This window comes from Arvicola amphibius, chromosome 5, assembly GCF_903992535.2.
Source record: "Arvicola amphibius chromosome 5, mArvAmp1.2, whole genome shotgun sequence".
Lineage (NCBI taxonomy): Eukaryota > Metazoa > Chordata > Mammalia > Rodentia > Cricetidae > Arvicola > Arvicola amphibius.
The window spans coordinates 44,959,068-44,978,252 of record NC_052051.1 but is presented as its reverse complement, the minus strand read 5'-3'; the positions used below and the strand labels follow the sequence as shown (position 1 = coordinate 44,978,252).

The following is a 19,185-nucleotide window of genomic DNA, read 5'->3' as shown; positions in this document are numbered from 1 at the left end:
ACATTGGGTTACATATATCCAGAATTGGCACTGGAAAGAATAATGCGAGTACCTGACTCCAGCCTCATAATTTCACGAGACAAAATTTGGGTCCAGGACCCAGACAAGCACAGCAAGCAAAGGTCCCATCTGGAATGGCACCTCTCCCAGAGTGGAAATGTGCTGAGGCCAATAATGATAGCAGCTATAAGGTCTCTCTCAAATACAGCCTTATGTATCCCAAGCTGGCCTTATATTTTCTACGTATCACAAGATGACCATGAACTTATGATCTTCTTGCTCTTTCTGAGCCATCTCACTGGCCTTCAGGTGTCAAACTCTTGATCCTCCTGCCTCTGCTTCCCGAGTGTTGAGATTCCAGGCATGTACTACAACTGGACAGTCTCTTCTCTTTGTGATGTAGGATGTCCTTCTGCATATGTGTTGCTTTTATTGGTTGATGAATAAAGCTTTTTGGGCCAATGGCTTAGCAGAGTAAAGCCAGGTGGGAAATCAGAACAGAGATAGATTAGATTAGATAGATAGATAGATAGATAGATAGATAGATAGATAGATAAGATAGTCAGTCAAAGAGACGCCATGTAGCTGCCGAAGGAGACAGACGCCAGATCCTTACCAGTAAGCCAAAGCCTCGTGCAGATACAATAATAGAAATGGGTTAATTCAAGATGCAAGAGCTACCTAGAATTACACCTGAGTTACACTGTTAGCCGAACAGTGTTGGAATTAATAGAGTTTCTGTGTGGTTATTCGGGTCTGAGCAGTTGGGAAACAAACGAGCCACAATCTTCGTCCTTATACTTTCCCATGAAAGGAGGCACCGTAATTGCACCTACCTTCCCTGGTTATTCACAGCATGTATATGAAAAGTCACCTTGGAGCTGTAGACCAGAAAAGAAACACAACAGAAGTTAAGACTCTCGTTCAGTACTGGGTCAGAATTCTCTGAAATACTTGCTTCTTCAATGTATCTTCCCTAGACCATCAAGGCCACTCAATCAAGTGATGTCATATTTTTGTTGTTGTTGTTGCTGTTTTTGTTTTTTTAGACAGGGTCTTACTATGTAGCTCTCTGGCTGTCCTGGAACTCACTATGTAGATTATACTAGCTTTGAAGTCATAGAGATCCTCCTGTCTCTGCCTCCAAATGCTGGGATTAAAGGCATGTGCCACTAAAGCTGGAGTGTCTGTCATCCTTGCTTAGTTATTTTAGATGCCTTTCTTAAGGTCCCATGACATCACCAAGTATACAGCCAGAATCTTATTTTATCCATAGCCCTGCATCTGTGCTGGTTCTCAAGACTGCCTCAATTCTTGGCTGTGAGCAGGTGTAATACCCATGCAGACTGACTGGGAATGGCCCTCTCCTGGCCAGAGCTTCTGCTGCAGTGTCTACAAGATGACTAGGCTCCTCCTGCTTTTCAGTACTCTTGGGTTGCCAGCCCTGCTCTGTACCCAAGCAGAAGGTGCTTTTGCTATTCAAAGTCCACTGCTATGAAGTCACAGCAGGGTCAAACCTTCAGAACTGAAGGAGAACTTTTCTATTTTCTCTCTGGGAGGCAAGGGTCTTTCTGAGACAGTCTGAGTATCCTTGACTGGCTAGAAACTGCTCTGTAGATCAGTCTGGCCTCAAACTTGCAGTGATGCTCCTGTCTCTGCCTCTTGAGTGCTGAGGTTACAGACATGTGCCACCATGCTCAGCCTTGGCTTATTCTCTCTGTAAGTTTTTTTAAACATTTATTTCATGTGTGTATATGTGTGTTATGTGTGCATATCACCTTGCACATGTGGAGGTCAGATGACAACCTGCAGGAGTTAGTTCTCTCCACTCACTATGTGGGCTCTGGGAATTAAATTCAGGTCATCAGGCTTGGCAGTGAGTGACCTTACCCAGTAAGCCATCTTGCCAGCCTAAGAAACTTTTTAAATTGCATTTGTCTATATAAATTAATTTCATGTTTTAGCAGGAACTAGTCGATGAAATAACACATGAGTTTCCTATGTCTATTAATTGCTCCCCCTTCCTTCCCCTTCTAGGGGAAGATATGCTAATGTATGAACTTAGGGACACCTCAGTGAAGTGATCCTGGTGGAGGGAAGCCTGAGAGTCTTTCTTTTTGCTCAGTGATTTCTCCTTCTGCCTTTCTCCAGCTAGGATGGTGGCATGGGCAAGAGCTGGAGGGGAAACAGAATGACTGTGTCTGCCTTGTGGAGACAGAGAAGGCCTCACCACCACAGCAACTAAGATCTACGTGTCCAATCACTCTGCAAAGTGAGTGCTCCACAAACAGATGTGAACGCTCCCATCTTACTTAAATCAGCACAGCTGGGAAGTAAAGGGGCTTCCCAGCAAAGGCCTTAAGGAACAGATGGCACAGGGCAGCACCAAGAGAAGGGGCTTCCTCTAGTTCTCCCTTTTCATAGCCAGGACCTCTGGGAAAGGAGTCGTGAAACAAGATGAAGGCCTTGCACCACAGAGTTCCGGCTCTTCCTTCCACTTATGCAGCTGCAGCCATATAACAGAGTTCTTCTTCCTATTATGTCAGCCAACTAACCTATCTAACAAAATGCTCCTTTCTCACTACTCAGGACCACAGATGTGGGGAAAAAATGTGGGCATGCAGTAGCAGGTAGTATGGAAAAGCATACCTGCAAGTATCTTTTGTTTTTTTAAAGATAGGGTGTCTTCCTAATATGTAGGTCTGACTGTCCTGGAACTTGCCATGTGAATCAGCCTGGCTCTCTAACTTACAGAGATCCACCTGCCTCTGTCTCTGATTAAAGGCATGCACCACCACGCCTGGCTAGAAGCATTCTTAAATAAACTTTCCAGTATTGGTCTTTCATATCCTTTGTATAAAACTGAGCGCGTGCGTACACACACACACACACACACACACACACACACACACACACACACAGAGTGGTCCTCCTGTGGGACAGAGGGTGGAGTGGACTGAGAGCAACAGAGCTCAGCTATGGACCAAGGCAGTGCAGAACTGTAACGGGACATGCTGGGAGATGTGACAGGAGGACAAGGAGCCAGACTCCCACCACCTGAGAGGCAGGGAGCTCCAGAGCAGGTGCTTTTAATTAGTGACTGTCTTCACGTGCTGAAGTCTCCGACCCTCACAACCCTGCTTCTGAGGTACCTCCTTATCTCTGGGACCAGGCCCATCAGGACTCCCGCAGTTCTAGTGCAAATCTGCCTCACATTCGAGTTTCGAAACCTCTTTAGTTTCTCCATCCTTATCACGACTGATTCTCCTTCTGCCTATTATTTTACTGGAACATTTCTCAAAAGGAGAGAAGGGTGGAATATAAACTATAAGGGATAAGAAAGTCTTTAATTTTTCTTAATTATTATAAAAATATCACCTGTGGCTTACCGTAGATCAGCTTTGAACGGAACCAGCTCAGAGAACACTAGCCCATTCTCCAGAGTATGCTCTGCTACCTCTTTGGCCTGTAAAAGCAGCAACAGAACAATTAGCTTTCAAGTAGCAAAAGTATATTTATCACTGATAGGAAAGGCCCTTCTAAAAGGTGGCCAGAGCCCTTCCCTTCTATGTAACTACTTTGTATACCTCAAAAGATTAAAGTGAAAGCATCAGGTTATGGGGACAGGTGCCTGCTGGACTCACAGGAAACTGTACTTAGGCAGGGGCGCACTGGCATCTGATCTGCTGGAGAGATGGAAGCAGCCAGTTAGGCAGCTGGATTGCTATGCGAGCACTAGAAATGTGCCGTCTCGTCCCTTCTCCCGGGCTCTGGGGAGGGACCAATGCCTTCAGTTTCTGCTAGACATTAAGACTATTCAAATAACTCAACTCAATGTCAGTTAAGGGGAAAAAAGTGTAAGAATGTATACTGAAGGATATCTCATGGCTTTGCAGAGGCTTTCTACTACGTAGCAGCTAAAAGGGCTGAGAAACACCCACATCATTACCAGGATTCAAGTTCCATGGGAAGGGGGCTGCCAAGGAGCTGGTGACTACAGCTACGTCCCTCTGACATCTACACCATACACAACCTTTCCACTGTCAACTGGCTTCCTTCAGGAAAAGTCCTACTGGCTTTGGAAGGCATCAAGCCGTCTCTTCTCATCTTACTGGGTCAGATTTAGGAATCCAACACAGCAGGGCAGGTTAACCGCAAAACAGCAAGGAAGAAAATGGTCAGAGAGCGAGTATAAGCAGGCTTGCCTAGAAAAGGTTAGTCAGAGTTTCTAGCCTGTATTGAGTTTTAAAAACTCAATTACAGGAAACAACTACATAGCTCAAAATAAGCTTTACTAATTTCATTAAAATTAAACAGAATAAACTATTTTGACTTTTAAAAGTGTCCTGTCTAAACTATTAATGAAACAATGACTTTTCTTTAACACAAACAGGTGTTTCAAAAGGCTCATAAAATAATAGCAGCATGGCCACAGGCAGCAGCCGCTCAAGTGTTGCAGGCTTGGCTACCAAGACCCCAACTCACACAAAAGTGAGTACTGCAAGGCATTCAAAGAACAAAACGGTTAGGATGATTTACATTAAAATAATGACTACCAAAACAGAAATATGGTACTTAAATTACCTTTGCCAGACTGCAAGTTTTAGCATAACATGCAATGCCAGCCAAAACAGCCTCAATAACAGCAGCATATATCTGGGATAAGAGCCTACTTTAAAAACAAAAAATAATGGTTAATATAGTATCACACAGTCTCATAAAAAACTGCATGCATGGGGCAGAAGAGATGGCTCAGTGGTTAAAAGCACCGGCCGCTCTTCCAAGAGGACTAGGGTTCAATTCCCAGCACCCTCACGGCAGCTCACAACTGTCTGTAACTCCAGTTCCAGGGGATCCGATGTCATTTTCTGGCCTCCAAAGGTACTGCACACACATGGTATACAACATACAAGCATACAAAACATTTATTCACATAAAATAAATTTAAAAAATATTCTTTAAGAAAAGTTCTATGCCTGTAAATGGTCCACAAGAATCTTTTAAGAAGATGGGGTCTTGTATGTAAGGCAAGCTAGCCTCAAACAATCTTCTCGCCTTCCAAACTGCTTGTATCACAGGCATAAAGCACCATGCCTGCCTCCCAAGAAATCTACTTTTAATAATGGTTTTAAATAAACCAAGAAAAGTACCAAAACGGAACTAACTGAAAAATGGAACTCTAAACTTATGTTAAAAGAAACTCTCAACTTTAATTCATAGCTCCTTAAATTGTGAACTACTGAGATTTGAACCAGCGTCCTTTGGAAGCTCAGCCAGTGCTCTCATCCACTAAACCATCTCTCCAGACTCTCTTCTGGCTGTCATTTTGTCAGGGTCTTTCTATAGATCCTGGATTGGTGTAGAATTCACAATGTAGACCAGGCTGACCTCAAACTTGTGGGGTTTTCTTGACCTCATGTCCAAAATGCTGAGATTATAGGCATGCTACAATGTCCAGCTTCTGGGTTATGATTTTGTTATTTATTGTGTCATATAATCTGTATATCCTTTTCTAGATTTATATACCCAGAGTCTTAAATTTTTTCTGGTGGGGGGTGGGGGGTAAGGATTGTTGGGGCTAGAAAGATGACTTCAGTAGTTAGGAGCACTTACTTTTTGTTTTTGTTTGGCATCTATAATTTTTTATTTTAAATTATTTTTATTGTTTTTATTGCACTATACATTTTTCTCCACTCTCCTCCCTTTCTCCCCTCTCCCCTTCTACTATCTCCCATGACCCCCTAGTCTCAATTTACTCAGGAAATCTTGTCTTTTTCTCTTTCCTATGCAGATCCATGTATGCCTCTCTTAGGGTTCTCTTTGTTGTCTAGGTTCTCTGAGATTGTGGACTGTAGGCTGGCTTTTCTTTGCTTTATGAGTAAAAGCCACTTATGAGTGAGTATATATTATATTTGTCTTTCTGGGTCTTGGTGACCTCACTCAATATAGTTTTTTCTAGATTCAAGAGCACTTGTAGTTCCTACCGAGGACCTGGCTTGGATTTCCAGCACCTATGTGGAGGCTCACAACCATCTGTAACTCTAGATCTAGGGAAGCTGAGGGCGTCTTCTGATTTCCACAAATACCAGGCATATATGAGATACACATACGTATATTCAGGCAAAACACTCACATACATACATAAAATATAATCTTTTTAAATAGAAAAAAGTTGTTTGAGAGGAAAAAATTTAAGAAGCCTTACTTTAATGCACTAAAAAAGAAAATGAATTTTAATCTTTTTAAAAGTTGTATTTAAAGATAGTGCCCTGGGTGGTTTGGAACTCACTATACAGACTTGAACTCAAAGAGATCCACCAGTCTCTGCCTCTAGTGCTGGACAGACAGCTCAGGAATGAAGAGTGCTTACTGCTCTTACAGAGGACCTGGATTTGATCTCCAGCCCTCATGTCAGATGCCTCACAACGCCCAGTTGAGACCTGCATAGACAATACAATTTTGGACTAGAGAGATTGTTGAGTGGTTAGGAACCTACAGCTTTTGCAGAGGACCTGGATTGGATTCCCAGCATTCCTGTAAGGCATCTTACAGCCAAGGGATCTAACACACTCTTCTGGCTCCCTTGAGCACTGAACTCATGCATATACACACACACATGCACATAACTGAAACAAGAAAAAAGTGGCAATTCCACATATCACTACCTCCTGGTTGTTAGCCAGGCCACAGCAGAGGGTATAGTGGTAGGAAGATGCCTGGCAGGTACACTAAATGAATTTGTCTACTTCTGGGTGAGACTAGAAAGATTTCTCCACACCATGACACTTGAGTGAATGATTTATGTTTTTTGTTGTTACTGCTTTGTTTTTGAGGCAGGTGCTCATGAGGCCTATGCCAGCCCCAAAGCTGTATGTAGCCAGGATCTTGAGCCACCTGGATCCTCCCTGAATGCAAATATGGAGATAGAGATGTGTGCCGCCAAACTGGATGTGGTAAAGTGAGATAAATACTAAACTTCAAGATATACAAAGATACTCGCCCTCACTGCCTTGGTTCAAAAATCACTCAATCCAACTGGCTAAGTACTCCCTCCCCTCTACACTACCTTGATTCAAGTACCACTCAGTCCAGTCTTAGCTACTCTACTTTACTTGACCTGCCCTATTCAGAACTTTAGACAAAACTTCAATACAGAAACCAACACCTGACTACTAAGCCACTTAGTAGCTGTGTACTTTTAGTGTCACCTTTACCAGGGTTCCACGAGGTCCAGGTCCCCATTAGCACCGTGATCTGGAATATCTGACATGGGCCTAATTACCCCTTAATATTAACCCTGGGTGCAAGGCTCCAATGGATTTGGTTTAGGCAAATATCAAATGGTCCAGAATGAGGTCCTAGACTGTGGCTAAACACAGAGGGCAGGGAAATGGAAAAAAGGGTCAACTTGCTACTAAAGTGAAAGATATAGAAGAAAAACCTGATACATGCATTATGGTTAAAGTAACATATAATCTAAAAACACAATCCTTTGCTTCTCAAAATTTAATTATGTGTGTAGGTGCCCCAGAGGCCAGAAGAAGGCACCAGATCTCCTAGATATGGAGCTACACGTGGTTGTGATGAAATGGCAATGACATCTTGTCCTGACTCTATCTTGTGTCAACTCTTTTGGGACTGACTATGGCCCTGACCATGGTCCAGAAGTATCAAGCAGAATAACTGATGTTTGTGCGAGCTAAAACATAAACCAAAACAACTAATAGGAAGTGTAAATCAGAAATCACTGTCACACGGTGTCTGGAAAATACTGCCAAGCTTGCAGAAAGAAGTTGCTTTGATCCCCTTCAAACACTAATGTAATTTGGGTTTGTTTTTAAAAATGCTTACCCTGGGCTGGAGAGAAGGCTCTGTGGTTAAGAGCACTGGCTGCTCTTCCAGAGGTTCTAAGTTCAATTCTCAGCAACCACATTGTGTCTCCAGGAACAGTGTCACACAACGGTGCATCACATGCATGTGGAGGTCACAGAACAACTCAAGAGAGTGGCTTCTCTTTTCTCTGGGTTCCAGGGATTGTAGGCCTGGCAGTGAACACTCTTACCTGTTGAGCCATCTTGCTCCCCCTCCCTTTTTAATTTTCATGTTTTGGCCAAGTATTTTAAATTTCTTTTTTTTTTTTTTTTTTTCGAGACAGGGTTTCTCTGCAGCTTTATTTAGAGCCTGTCCTGGAACTAGCTCTTGTAGACCAGGCTGGCCTCGAACTCACAGAGATCCGCCTGCCTCTGCCTCCCGAGTGTTGTTTTTTGTTTTCTTAGTTTGTTTTTCAAGACAAGGTTTCTCTGTGTAACAGTCCTAGCTGTCCTGGAACTAGCCCTTGTAGACCAGGCTGGCCCCGAACTCACAGAGATCTGCCTGTCTTTGCCTCCCAAGTGTGGGGATTAAAGACGTGTGCCACCACCACGCAGATTGGCCAGGTATTTTATCATGGTGACAATGAAAGTAACAGTATGACCCTGTCTCAAGAAAAAAAGATGTAGTGAGCAGAATGTCGTGTGCAGTAAGCAGTGTCATGTGTTGAGGAAGCGTCACTATGATCAGCACATGGTCGTGAGAGCTTGTCTGGAGACTCTCACAGGAGAGTGCAATACCTGTGCTCTCTGGACTGACTATCACTCCCCTCCAACTGGAGAAGGAATTCATCACTTTGCAGAGTACACAGACTGTGTGAGAAGGGGATGCCACTAACAAGGCAGATTAGCCAAGCAACCTTGATATTCAACAGGAATGCTGCAGCCAGATTACCCGCATACACAAACCTATTCGTTCTGAAGTCATGTACAGACAACTATTTGTGACCAACCCTGCTGGCCTTTGAAAGAAGCAGTTTAGAACTCATAGCTACACTGGGCACTTGGGTGAAGAGGATACCCTTTGGAACTTCAGTGCATTTATTTCCTGTCTGTGGGTTCCTCCTTTGTAAAGGGAGGGAAGTCAGTACTAAGTAGGGCCTCCCTAAAGTTATACAGCTCTGTTCCACAAGCCTGAATGTCAAGTCCAGAGAAAACACTCTTCAGACCATTTTAGATAACAGATTTTTCCCAAGGAATTGCAGAATGTTTTGGTTTTGGAAAAAAGCTCAATTAAACATGTTTTACCATGTATGAAATGTATGCAAGTAAGTTATGTCATACAAGTATATGGGTATACACACAGGAAGTCTGGGAGGGGTTCCAGAGAAAGGAGCAGATGGCAAAGCTGGCAAAGCCCTGGCCTGGGTTCCAAGCTGAGAGGTTCTGAGCACTGACTGGGAAAATGCACAGCAATGTCTCCTCATAACCAGACATCCTACTCACTGCTGACCTCAGGGGGAAGCAGGAGAGCCACAAAGAGAAGCTCAGTTTTCAGAAGAAGAAATAAAACTAACACAGAACTTACGTTTGTTCAGTTGCACTGGGCAGCTTGTCATCATCACCTGTAAAGGGAAATATTTCCTTTCAAGTCAATACAACATCTGCACAGACGACAGTGGCACATGGTACATGGCTTTTCCCAGGATTTTCTTGGACTTTTACCTCCTGATCCTTTTCAACTCATTCTACACAATCATAGGCTCTGGGATGTTTTTACTTTTATTTTAGAAGACATTTAACTTGAGGTTCTGCTTCCCCCATCCTTCCATATTTCCTTAATTATCTGACCTAAGTAATCTTTCTTTCTAGAGTTTCCTGGTTTCTGTAGTAACGACCACTGATGTACTGACCTCTGGGAAGCAATAATGGGAGCTCAATTCAAAACTTTTCCCCATGTCTCTCTGGATACCTGAAGAAGCTTCAGAGTACTCAAGTAGGGTCCTCCTGCTCAGCCTAGCCTTCCTGAAGGACTCTGTGCAGGTCCTCAGCTATGGGGCATCCTATCACAGTCAATTCTCCCTCTTCTCACAAAAGCAATTAGACAGGACTTCAGCCATGTTATCCAAACTCACACTGTCACCCTCATCCCTGATATCTCCAACTAAGCCTGAGTAATCTTGGCCTTTCTTCTGACCCTGAACACAGGACAGACACAAGGCTACATCTCATTTTCCAACCTTGAGCACAGGGCAGACAAAAAATTAGACTTCATCTTCTGACCCTGAGCGCAGGGTACACACAAGGCTAGACCTATCTTGTGACCCTGAGCACAGGGCAAACACATGGCTAAACCTCAAACTACAGGATGAACCAATGGATTTTCTCCTGAAATATCTTCTGTGAGGAATGAGTCAGACACATCAACTCTCAAATTGCAATCAGGGAGGGAGTAAAGACCCACAAGATGGTATTTTGCATAAAATAGTAAATTGCATGCTAACTTCTCCTTCATGGGAAATACCATTAAGTATTTACAGGGACTTACCCAAGTAAGGAACATGAGTAGCGCCAAAAAAGTATGTCCTTGAACATGCCAGCGGTCCCTTTGGTGAGACACACTGAGCGACCTGAATATTGGGGGAGAAAGAAAGATGAGTGAGCTGGGAGCTGGGGAGCTGGCTCAGTGCTAACTGTGCTCGCCTCCAAGCCTGGCCATCTGACGTCATTCCCTAGAACCCAGGCAAAGATGGAGGTAGAGAACAGACTTCACAAAACCGTCCTCTGCCTCTACTCATGTGCTGTGGCCCAGCTTTATGAACATACACACAATAATCCACTTTGTAAAAAAGAGCAACTCAGACACGTGATGTTGGAGTAATAACTTAGACATGTCATGCAGAAGAAATAAAAAACAACTAGCAAATGGAATAAAATTTAACTGAAACTGCTTTAATTTTTAAAGACAAAGAATCACTTAATTTGATTTAAATAGCAGTATAATATACAGTCATTTTAATTTTGATTTTGTTTATATTTATTTATTTGTATGAGAGGTACATACAGGTATAGCATAATTAAATTCAGAAAACTTTTGGAAGTTGGTTTTCTTCTTTTACTACACGAATTTAGGAGGTGTCCTGGTTAGTGTTAACTGTCAGTTTGATATAGCCTAAAGTCACCTGAGAAGATAGTCTCACTTGAGGGATTGCCCACATTAACTGACATGTGGAAGAGAGTGCCTCCCTCTGTGGGCGGTGTCAGGCTGTACAGAAAGCTGGCTGAGCATGTGAGGAAACTGGCAAGCAGGGCTCTTCCACAGTCTCCACTTCAACTTCCACCTTGAATTCCTGCCCCAGCTTCCCTCAACAATGAACTGTGACCTCAAAGTATGAGTCAAATAAATCCTTTCTCTCCTTAAATTGCTTCGGTCAGTGGTTTGCTTTGCTTATTTGTTTTTTGAGACAGGATTTCTCTGTGTAACCTTGGCTGTCCTGAACATGCTCTGTAGACCAGGCTGGCCTCAAACTCACAGAGATCTCCCTGCCTCTGCCTCCACAGTGCTGGGATTAAAGGCTTGGCCAGTCCTTTTTTTTTTTTTCCCCAAAACAGAAAGGAAAACAGAGTTCGGGGATGGAACTTAGACTGTCAGGCTGGGCAGCAAGCGGCTTTGGCTGCTATGCCCTTTCATCAGCTCTCTGTGCGCACTGTTCCCGTTTCCCCACCTTGGCTAAGCTGTGAGGTTGCTGTCGGGGACAGAGTCAGGCCAGGATATTTATTACTCAGCCCAGAGAATTTACATGGCTCACATGACACAGGGACATATGGGGACAGCTACAAATTTAGGAAACATAGGTTCCCAACTTCCTTTGAACTTCATCTCTGTATAGATTATGTTCCTCTAGATTTTAAATTTTTTATTTTTGTCCCCTATATGAAGTTATTCTTTTATACCAAGATAGAAATGGATGTATGGGACTGGAGATATGGGGCTCAGTGGTTAAGAGTGGCTACTCTTCCAGAGGACAGGAATTCAATTCTCAGAACCCACAGCTCACAACAATCTGTAACTTCAGTGCCAGGGGATACGATGCCCTCTTTTGGCCTCTGTGGGAACCAGGAACGCACATGGTACACAGATATGCACGCATGCAGAACATCCATACAAATGAAAAACAAACAACAACAACAAAAGAAATTTATGTTCATCGAGTGTTCCTGAGATACCAAATACAAAATACAAAAATCCAATCATTAAAAACAAAGATGGGGCTGCAGGGATGGCTCAGTTATTTTTCCAGAGGAGCCACCGTTGGTTTCCAGAACACACATAGTGGCTCACAACCATCTCTGTGGGCACCAGGTGCATTTGATGCATATGCAGGGAAAACATTCATATACACAAAATAAAATAGACCTAAAAAAACAAATTTTAAAAACCTCCCAAACTAAAGGAGGGCTAGTAAGATATCTCAACAGGTAAAGGTGTCTGCTTGTAAGCCTGACAACTTGAGTTAGAGACACTGGACCCACATGGTAGAAATATAAAACCTATTCCCACAAATAAACATATATACACTAAAATAAAGATGCAAAACAAACAAAACCATTAAGGAATGCTGGTGTGGTGGTCTGTGTCTATGATCCTGGGAGGGTTCAGGTCATCATCAGTCACATACTGAGATCAAGGTCAGCCTAGGCTACATCAGACCTTGTTTCAAAGAACAAACCAAAAACAAACAAACTATAAAAGAATGGAAATTAGGACAATATAAAAAACAGCTAAATGTTTACAAATATTCATTCTTTCTATTTCAGTCTATGAATGGAAGCCATACCAGATACATGCATTTTTCTTCATTCTTTTTATATGTATGGATATTTTGCTTGCATGTATGTCTGTGCACCACTTGTGTATCTGATGCCCAAGGAGGTCATCAGTGGGTATCAGACCCCCAAGAATCAGAGTTATAGACAGATGTGAGCTACCATGTGAGCTAGAAACTGAACCTGGGTCTCTCCTGAAAGAACAGCCAACACTAAAAAGCCATCTCTTCAGCTCCACAAGCAGTTTTCTGAAATGACAACATAATTTCATTATACAACATGAAACTGCTTTTGTTATGAGTCTGCACATTTTACCTGGCACTTGTTAATTTTTAGATTACACTCAGGAGGTACAGAAATGGATGAGAAAGAGTTAGAATAGACCTGTTTTTTGCTCATTGTTTTTTCTCTTTACAGAGAGGCTTTTTTTTTTTTAAAAAAAATCATTTATTTAACTTTATGTGCATTGCTGTGAAGGTGTCAGATCACCTGGAACCAGAGTTACAGACAGTTGTTAGCTGCCATGTGGGTGCTAGGAATTGAACTCAGGACCTCTGGAAGAAAACTCAGTGCTCTTAACCGCTGAGCCATCTCTCCAGCCCCAAGGCTTTATTGTTTAATCACATTTTCTGTGTTTGTGTATGCATGTATGAGCATGTGTGTGTATGCATGCCAGAACATTTTGTGGGGAGTCAGTTCTCTCTATTCTGTGGGTTTCAAGGATTGAACTCAGGTTGCCTAGCTTAGTAGCAAGCCCCAAACCCACCCCCGGCATTGGAGCCATCTCAACAGCCTGGGAAATGATCTATCTTCAAGGTCAAGAATAATTTCCTTGGTAAGTCTACTCTAGATCAAACACATTTCTCATCTGTGTGACAATGTTTCCGATTTCTAGCATTTTCTTTGATTCTTTCTTAGAGTTTCCCATTCTCTGTCACTCATCTGTTCTTAAACAGTATCTAATTTTTGCATTAGAGTCTTAATTATTAATTATGTTTACTTTAAATTCTCTCTCCAGGTCTAGGGCAATAGCTCAAAGGTAGAATGGTTGCCTAATATTCTTAAGACCCTGAGCTCCATCTTAGACTACAAATAACAATAATAAAAATAAATTATAATTGAAAAATTATAAAATGTGAGTGCTGATTCTGAAGGTTATATTACCACCCCATCCCTTGAGACAAGAGTGTTGCTATGCTGCTCAAGCTAGCCTTGAACCTGTCATTTTCCTTTCCCAGTCTCCTGAGTGATGGGACTACAGACATCTGCCAACAGACCTCACTTTTCTTTAGAATTAACAAAATTGTCTTTTCACACTATTTTTTTCCTTGCCTCTTGGTATGCCTTGTAACCTTCTGTTGAAGTTGTGTGTAATAACTCAAGTAATAGGGACAAAGATAAGCGAGCCTTTAGCATAACATTGGATGTTAATCTGTCTGGGTGTCGAGTTGTGTTTGGTATTTTTTTGTATTTCCTATTCTTGCAGTCTGTTTGCCTGTGTCTTAGAGAGTCCCCAGGAACTTCCTGGTAATCTGCTGCTGCTGCACTGCAGACCCATTCGGGTGCTGCTGAAACAATGGGGAGGGGTATTCTCCAACCTTAGGATTTAAGTCTCAGTATCTGGGTGTGCTTGCGACCTTCACAGGAGTGTCTCAACTTTTTTCCCCTGCTTCTCAGGAAAGTGTGATAAGGTTAAGGGGATGCCTTTCCTCTAAGTGGAATGGAACTTTGGTAAAATCTTTTATTTTGGGGAGGAGGCCTTTATTACTGTTTTTCTCATATTATCCACTTTACCCACCTGCCTCATTGTCCATGAGGAATTTTTTCTTAGCTCTTTACCATCAGAATCTGTAAGGGTTCCAGAAATTAACCTTTGAAAACGTGGCACTCCTTCTAGACTGCATGCCCTACAAAGCTCTTGTCCATGCCAGTCCACGTACAGATCCCAGGATTTTATCACAATTTCCACTTGAGGGGACTTAATGCAGCTCTTTGGTTTTACCTGCCCTCCAGAGCTCAGAGTGGCAGTTTGAACTGGTCCAAGAATAGCTTTTTTAACACTTCAGATTCATAATTAGTTTTGTTTATTTTTTATGTGTTTGAGTATTTTGTATGATGTATGTCTTATACCACACTGGCATGCTTTGTGCCTAAAGATTCAGACATCAGATTCACTGGAACTAGAGTTACAGACAGTTGTAAGCCACCATGTGGGTGCTGAGACTCAAACCTGGGTCCTCTTTTTTTTGTTTGTTTGTTTTGTTTTTTGTTTTTCAAGACAGGGTTTCTCTGTGTAGCTTTGGAGTCTGTCCTGAAACTTGTACTGTAGACCAGGCTGGCCTCAAACTCAGAGATCTTCTGCCCCTGCCTCCCAAGTGCTGGGATTAAAGACATGCACCACCACTGCCTAGCCAAAATACTGATCCCAGCCAGTGTTAACCACTGAGCAATCTCTCCCAGCCCAGAAAGTCCTGATTCTTGATTGGCCTTCAGGGATTCTGCCCAGAAGAGACTCTTCTTGTTATTGTTGGCTGGGCGTGTCAAAGGCTGGTCGTGACACTTGGCCTTCTCTGAGATGACACTGAGAAGAGTCAAGGTGGAATAGCATCTTGTTCTCGTTCCAGTCCATAGGGAGTATGTCTAGGTAAAGGTCGGGATGATGCTTTTCTATGCTACTGCATAGAAGTTTTTATTCACAAGTTTCAGTCTCATGAGGCTGTCTTTTGGTTCTCTGGATAGTTGTGGACATTTCTGAGTAGCCTGTCTCTCTCTCTCTCTGTGTGTGTGTGTGTGTGCGTATGTGCGTGTGTGTGTGTGTCTATTATATACAGAAAACTTCACCACCACCTCATGGTTTTGGTGCTGAACTTATTAGCCTGTCTGCCTCTTTCTCTTCACCTTTCAGAGTCAAACGTCCAAGGAATTTAAATGAACCTAGCAGGTAAAGGAAAAAGTATACCCATACTATTTTAAAAAAAATTTAAAGAATTTTTAAAACATGGGATATACAAGTCATCCTGTCTTCTTTATTTGGATTTAACACATAAGGTCAACAGAAACATTATATAGAGCTGCCTTTCCTCTGGCATTTTCCATATTTCCAACAATTCTGGAGATTAAAATGGAGTGTTCTAATTTCATCTCCATTGCTATGATTAAGAGCCACTTGGGGGAGGAAAAGATTTATGTGGCTTATATTCCTAGGTCACAGTCCACCACTGAGGGAAATCAAGGCAGGAACCTGAAGCAGGAACCATGGAGGACACAGCCTGTGGCTCATTCTCTGGCTTGGTCACAGGCTCATGCTTACTTAACTTTCTTATGCAGCTCAAGATCACCCCTTACTCCAGGAAGTAATGTCACAGTGGGCTAGTCCTCCTACATCAATTAATAAGAAAATCCCTTACATGTCCACATGTCTGATAAAAAGAGTTACTCAATGGAGACTCCATTTCTGAGGTCACTGTAGATTGTGTCAAGTTGACAGTTACTGCTTACCTGGGACAACAGGACAGCAAGATTCTACAGCACATGCATTCTGGTAGTCCTCTGACCTGAGCTAGCCTGAAGGTGGCCCATGGCTTTTAGAATGCTACCATATCCACTTGGGTCTTGTGTTCTCAAATTCCTAACTAAAAACTAACTACACCTACCATTCCAGCTTTCCTAATTTACTACAACATTAAAAAATACTTTCTTAGAAATATTTGAAAATACTTAACATTCTCCTAAGACGGCACTGACTCTGACAATCATTAGAGTCCCACATTCAAGTATAATGATCCCGTTACTTTATTTGCATGTATGTATGAGAGGGAGGGGTTGCACATGTTTGTTTATGTGGGTGAAGGCATAAACATGCCATGGTATGTGTTTAAATACCCTTCAGGTGTTGGTCTCTGCTTGTCCATCTTGTTTGAAACAGGCTGCTGCAGACACTAGGTTAGTAAACTTAACCAGCAAGCTTCTGGAGTCTCCCGTTCCTGCCTCCCAACTTCCGACTGGGGTATACTGGGATCACACATACTTGACTGCCCTGTCAGGCTTTTATGTGGGTTTTGGGTATCTAAACACTAAGACTTGACTCCTAATGCTTCCTTTTTTTTTTCTTTTCCAGACAGGGTTTCTCAGCCAAGGCTGTCCTAGATGTCCTGGAATTTGCTTTATAGATAGGGCTGACTTGCACTCACAGAGATCTGCCTGCCTCTGCCTCTGAGTGCTGGGATTAAAAGTGTGTACCACCACCACCCAGTAGTTTCATTTTAAAGAATACAGCAAACAATATACCATCATGTAATAAAGAACAATCAGAGAGTAGGTGAGATAGCTCAGTGGATAAAGTCTAATGACTTGAGTTCAATCCCTGGAACCCATGTGAAGATAGAAGGAAAGAACTGGCTCCATCAAGTTTGTCCTCTGACATCCACACATGCACTGTGATACATGGGTGACCCCCTCCTCTCTGCACATCACACACACATACAAATAAAATAAACATAAGTGTTTTCAAATACATACCCAATACTTATTAAAATATATATAATGAGTTATGAGTCACTCCTTTTCACTGTAAAAAACTTCAAATTCAGGACCAAGCCAACATAGTAACTAAAAAGATTCCTTTGGGGGGCTGGAGAGATGGCTCAGAGGTTAAGAGCACCGGCTGCTCTTCTGAAGGTCCTGAGTTCAATTCCCAGCAACCACATGGTGGCTCACAACCATCTGTAATGGGGTATGGTGCCCTCTTCTGGCCTTCAGGCATATACACAGACAGACTATTGTATACATAATAAATATTTTTTAAAAAAGGATTCCTTTGGGCCAGCAGCCCTTCCTTGTTACTAGACAGTAAAGTTCATCAAGTACCAGACAGTCTGGCCACTCACCATGTGTTTGGCAAAGCTCCCCGCAGGACCAGTGTTGCGCACCAGGTGCCCCTCAGAAGGGAAGTTAAAGCTGCCCGCGCTCAGGTTGTCTCGTGTAGAGTGGTTACCAAAGAGAACAAACGGCTGCCGATGGGGGCTAGAGCAGTAAGGCAAAATGTAATTAGACAAGGTTCCATGACCCGACCTTGGGCTTCTCTGAGTGCTGTGACTATAGGACGGGCATGGCAGGGATGACAGTTGTTGCTGACTCTTCCTAGAGAGCCCTAGGGATCAGGCACTCAGGATATAACTACACCCTTGCAAAGTTTATGCCTTCCCACTTGACCTCCTTTTTGAGGAATCAGTTCCTGGAGTCTGCTATCAAAAATATAATGACAACCCCCAATTCTTTATATGATAAAATTTTAACAGAAATACAGCTTTTAAAGTCATAGTGGTTGGTCTACCCAGATTCGGTAGGCAAGAGAGCAGCTGCCAACTTCTAAGAACCTTTCAGGAGGGCAGGAGGAAAAGGATGTGATGGTGGGCCTCTACTGCGCCACCTCCCCACACACCCACTGCCAGTCCTGCCGTCTTCCCTTGCCTTCCTGCTCATTCCTAAGGTGTTCTAACCAGTCCTCCAGTCAGCTTAGTCAGGGAGCTTTCCTAAGAGCCACCAAGGAAATTTCACATGTAGCATTTAGAAAATCAAATGAACATGACTCATTTTCCTCTGAAACTTTCTTCAAGCTAAGTTACACTTTAAAGAGAAATGATTTTGTTTGAAACCCAGGAAGGAGGTTTGTCTATTAGACTGAACTGGACTTGGGGAAAAGCAGAATCTGTCTCCTCTACCCACCAAACTCCTGCTGATCATAACAAAGATGCAGAAGGAAATACTCAGAAACCCTGACCACCCCATCTTTTGCAAGGTGCTGGCTTCTTACCTTAATCCATCTTAACCCCTCCCCCAAATACTGCTGTTCCTCGTCTGCAATGGGATACTGCTTCATTTTGCTTTCCTGAGCTAGAGGTAGAATAAAAATTCTTTTCTTTTAGATTGAAGCAGATTATCTATAATATTTTTAAAGCAACTTTACTAAAAGATTACAGAAAAATAAAGCAAATCAAAAGTTCAAAGCACCAAGACAAATTTATCACAACTAACAATTTTTTTTTTTGCTGTAACTATACTCAACTCACACTCTGAACTCACTCCCTCATTCAACACCCCTGCTTTCAACTCCATTTTCTCTATCACCATTTGCAGTTCCTTCCCAGGGAACATACCTGTTTTCAGTAATATGACTGGAGAGCATTCCATGACTGAAGTAGCTTCTGAATGGCTAAAAAAGAGCCAACATCTGATATAAGACAACAGCTTTGAAAATAAGACTTTTCACATGTGTATATGTGCATATACACGTCAGGAGAATAAATAGTATGTAACAGAAAGACAGATATGTCTGTATAGTATAAGAACACAGAAAGATAATGTGGTAGATAAAATCATGAATTTGGGTTATAGCAATGAAACAAAACATAACGAAGAAAACAGAAACAGGCTGCAAGAAAAACAAAGCAAAACCATTCAAATGCATAGTGTTTAGGTATAGAAAAGAACCCTGACCAATCAGCATCTATAGTTAAACCACTAATCTTACATGGCCTCTTCTCTTCTGTTA

General features: G+C 42.4%; 1 protein-coding gene across 5 annotated transcripts in view; it reads right to left on the bottom strand.

Moving 5' to 3' along the window:
- Positions 1-19,185, bottom strand: part of Dnaaf9 (dynein axonemal assembly factor 9) — a 148,463-nt gene that overhangs the window by 86,559 nt on the left and 42,719 nt on the right. For 4 of the 5 annotated variants that reach the window (XM_038329804.2, XM_038329806.2, XM_038329808.1 and 1 more), the window contains 7 exons: positions 18,791-18,846; positions 17,522-17,657; positions 10,357-10,438; positions 9,397-9,433; positions 4,585-4,672; positions 3,390-3,466; positions 837-881 (listed from right to left, as the gene is read on the bottom strand). In XM_038329804.2, coding sequence (XP_038185732.1) covers positions 837-881; positions 3,390-3,466; positions 4,585-4,672; positions 9,397-9,433; positions 10,357-10,438; positions 17,522-17,657; positions 18,791-18,846 — 521 coding nt within the window. The remainder of the gene's footprint in view (positions 1-836; positions 882-3,389; positions 3,467-4,584; positions 4,673-9,396; positions 9,434-10,356; positions 10,439-17,521; positions 17,658-18,790; positions 18,847-19,185) is intronic. The other variant, XM_038329805.2, reaches the window with a different exon arrangement.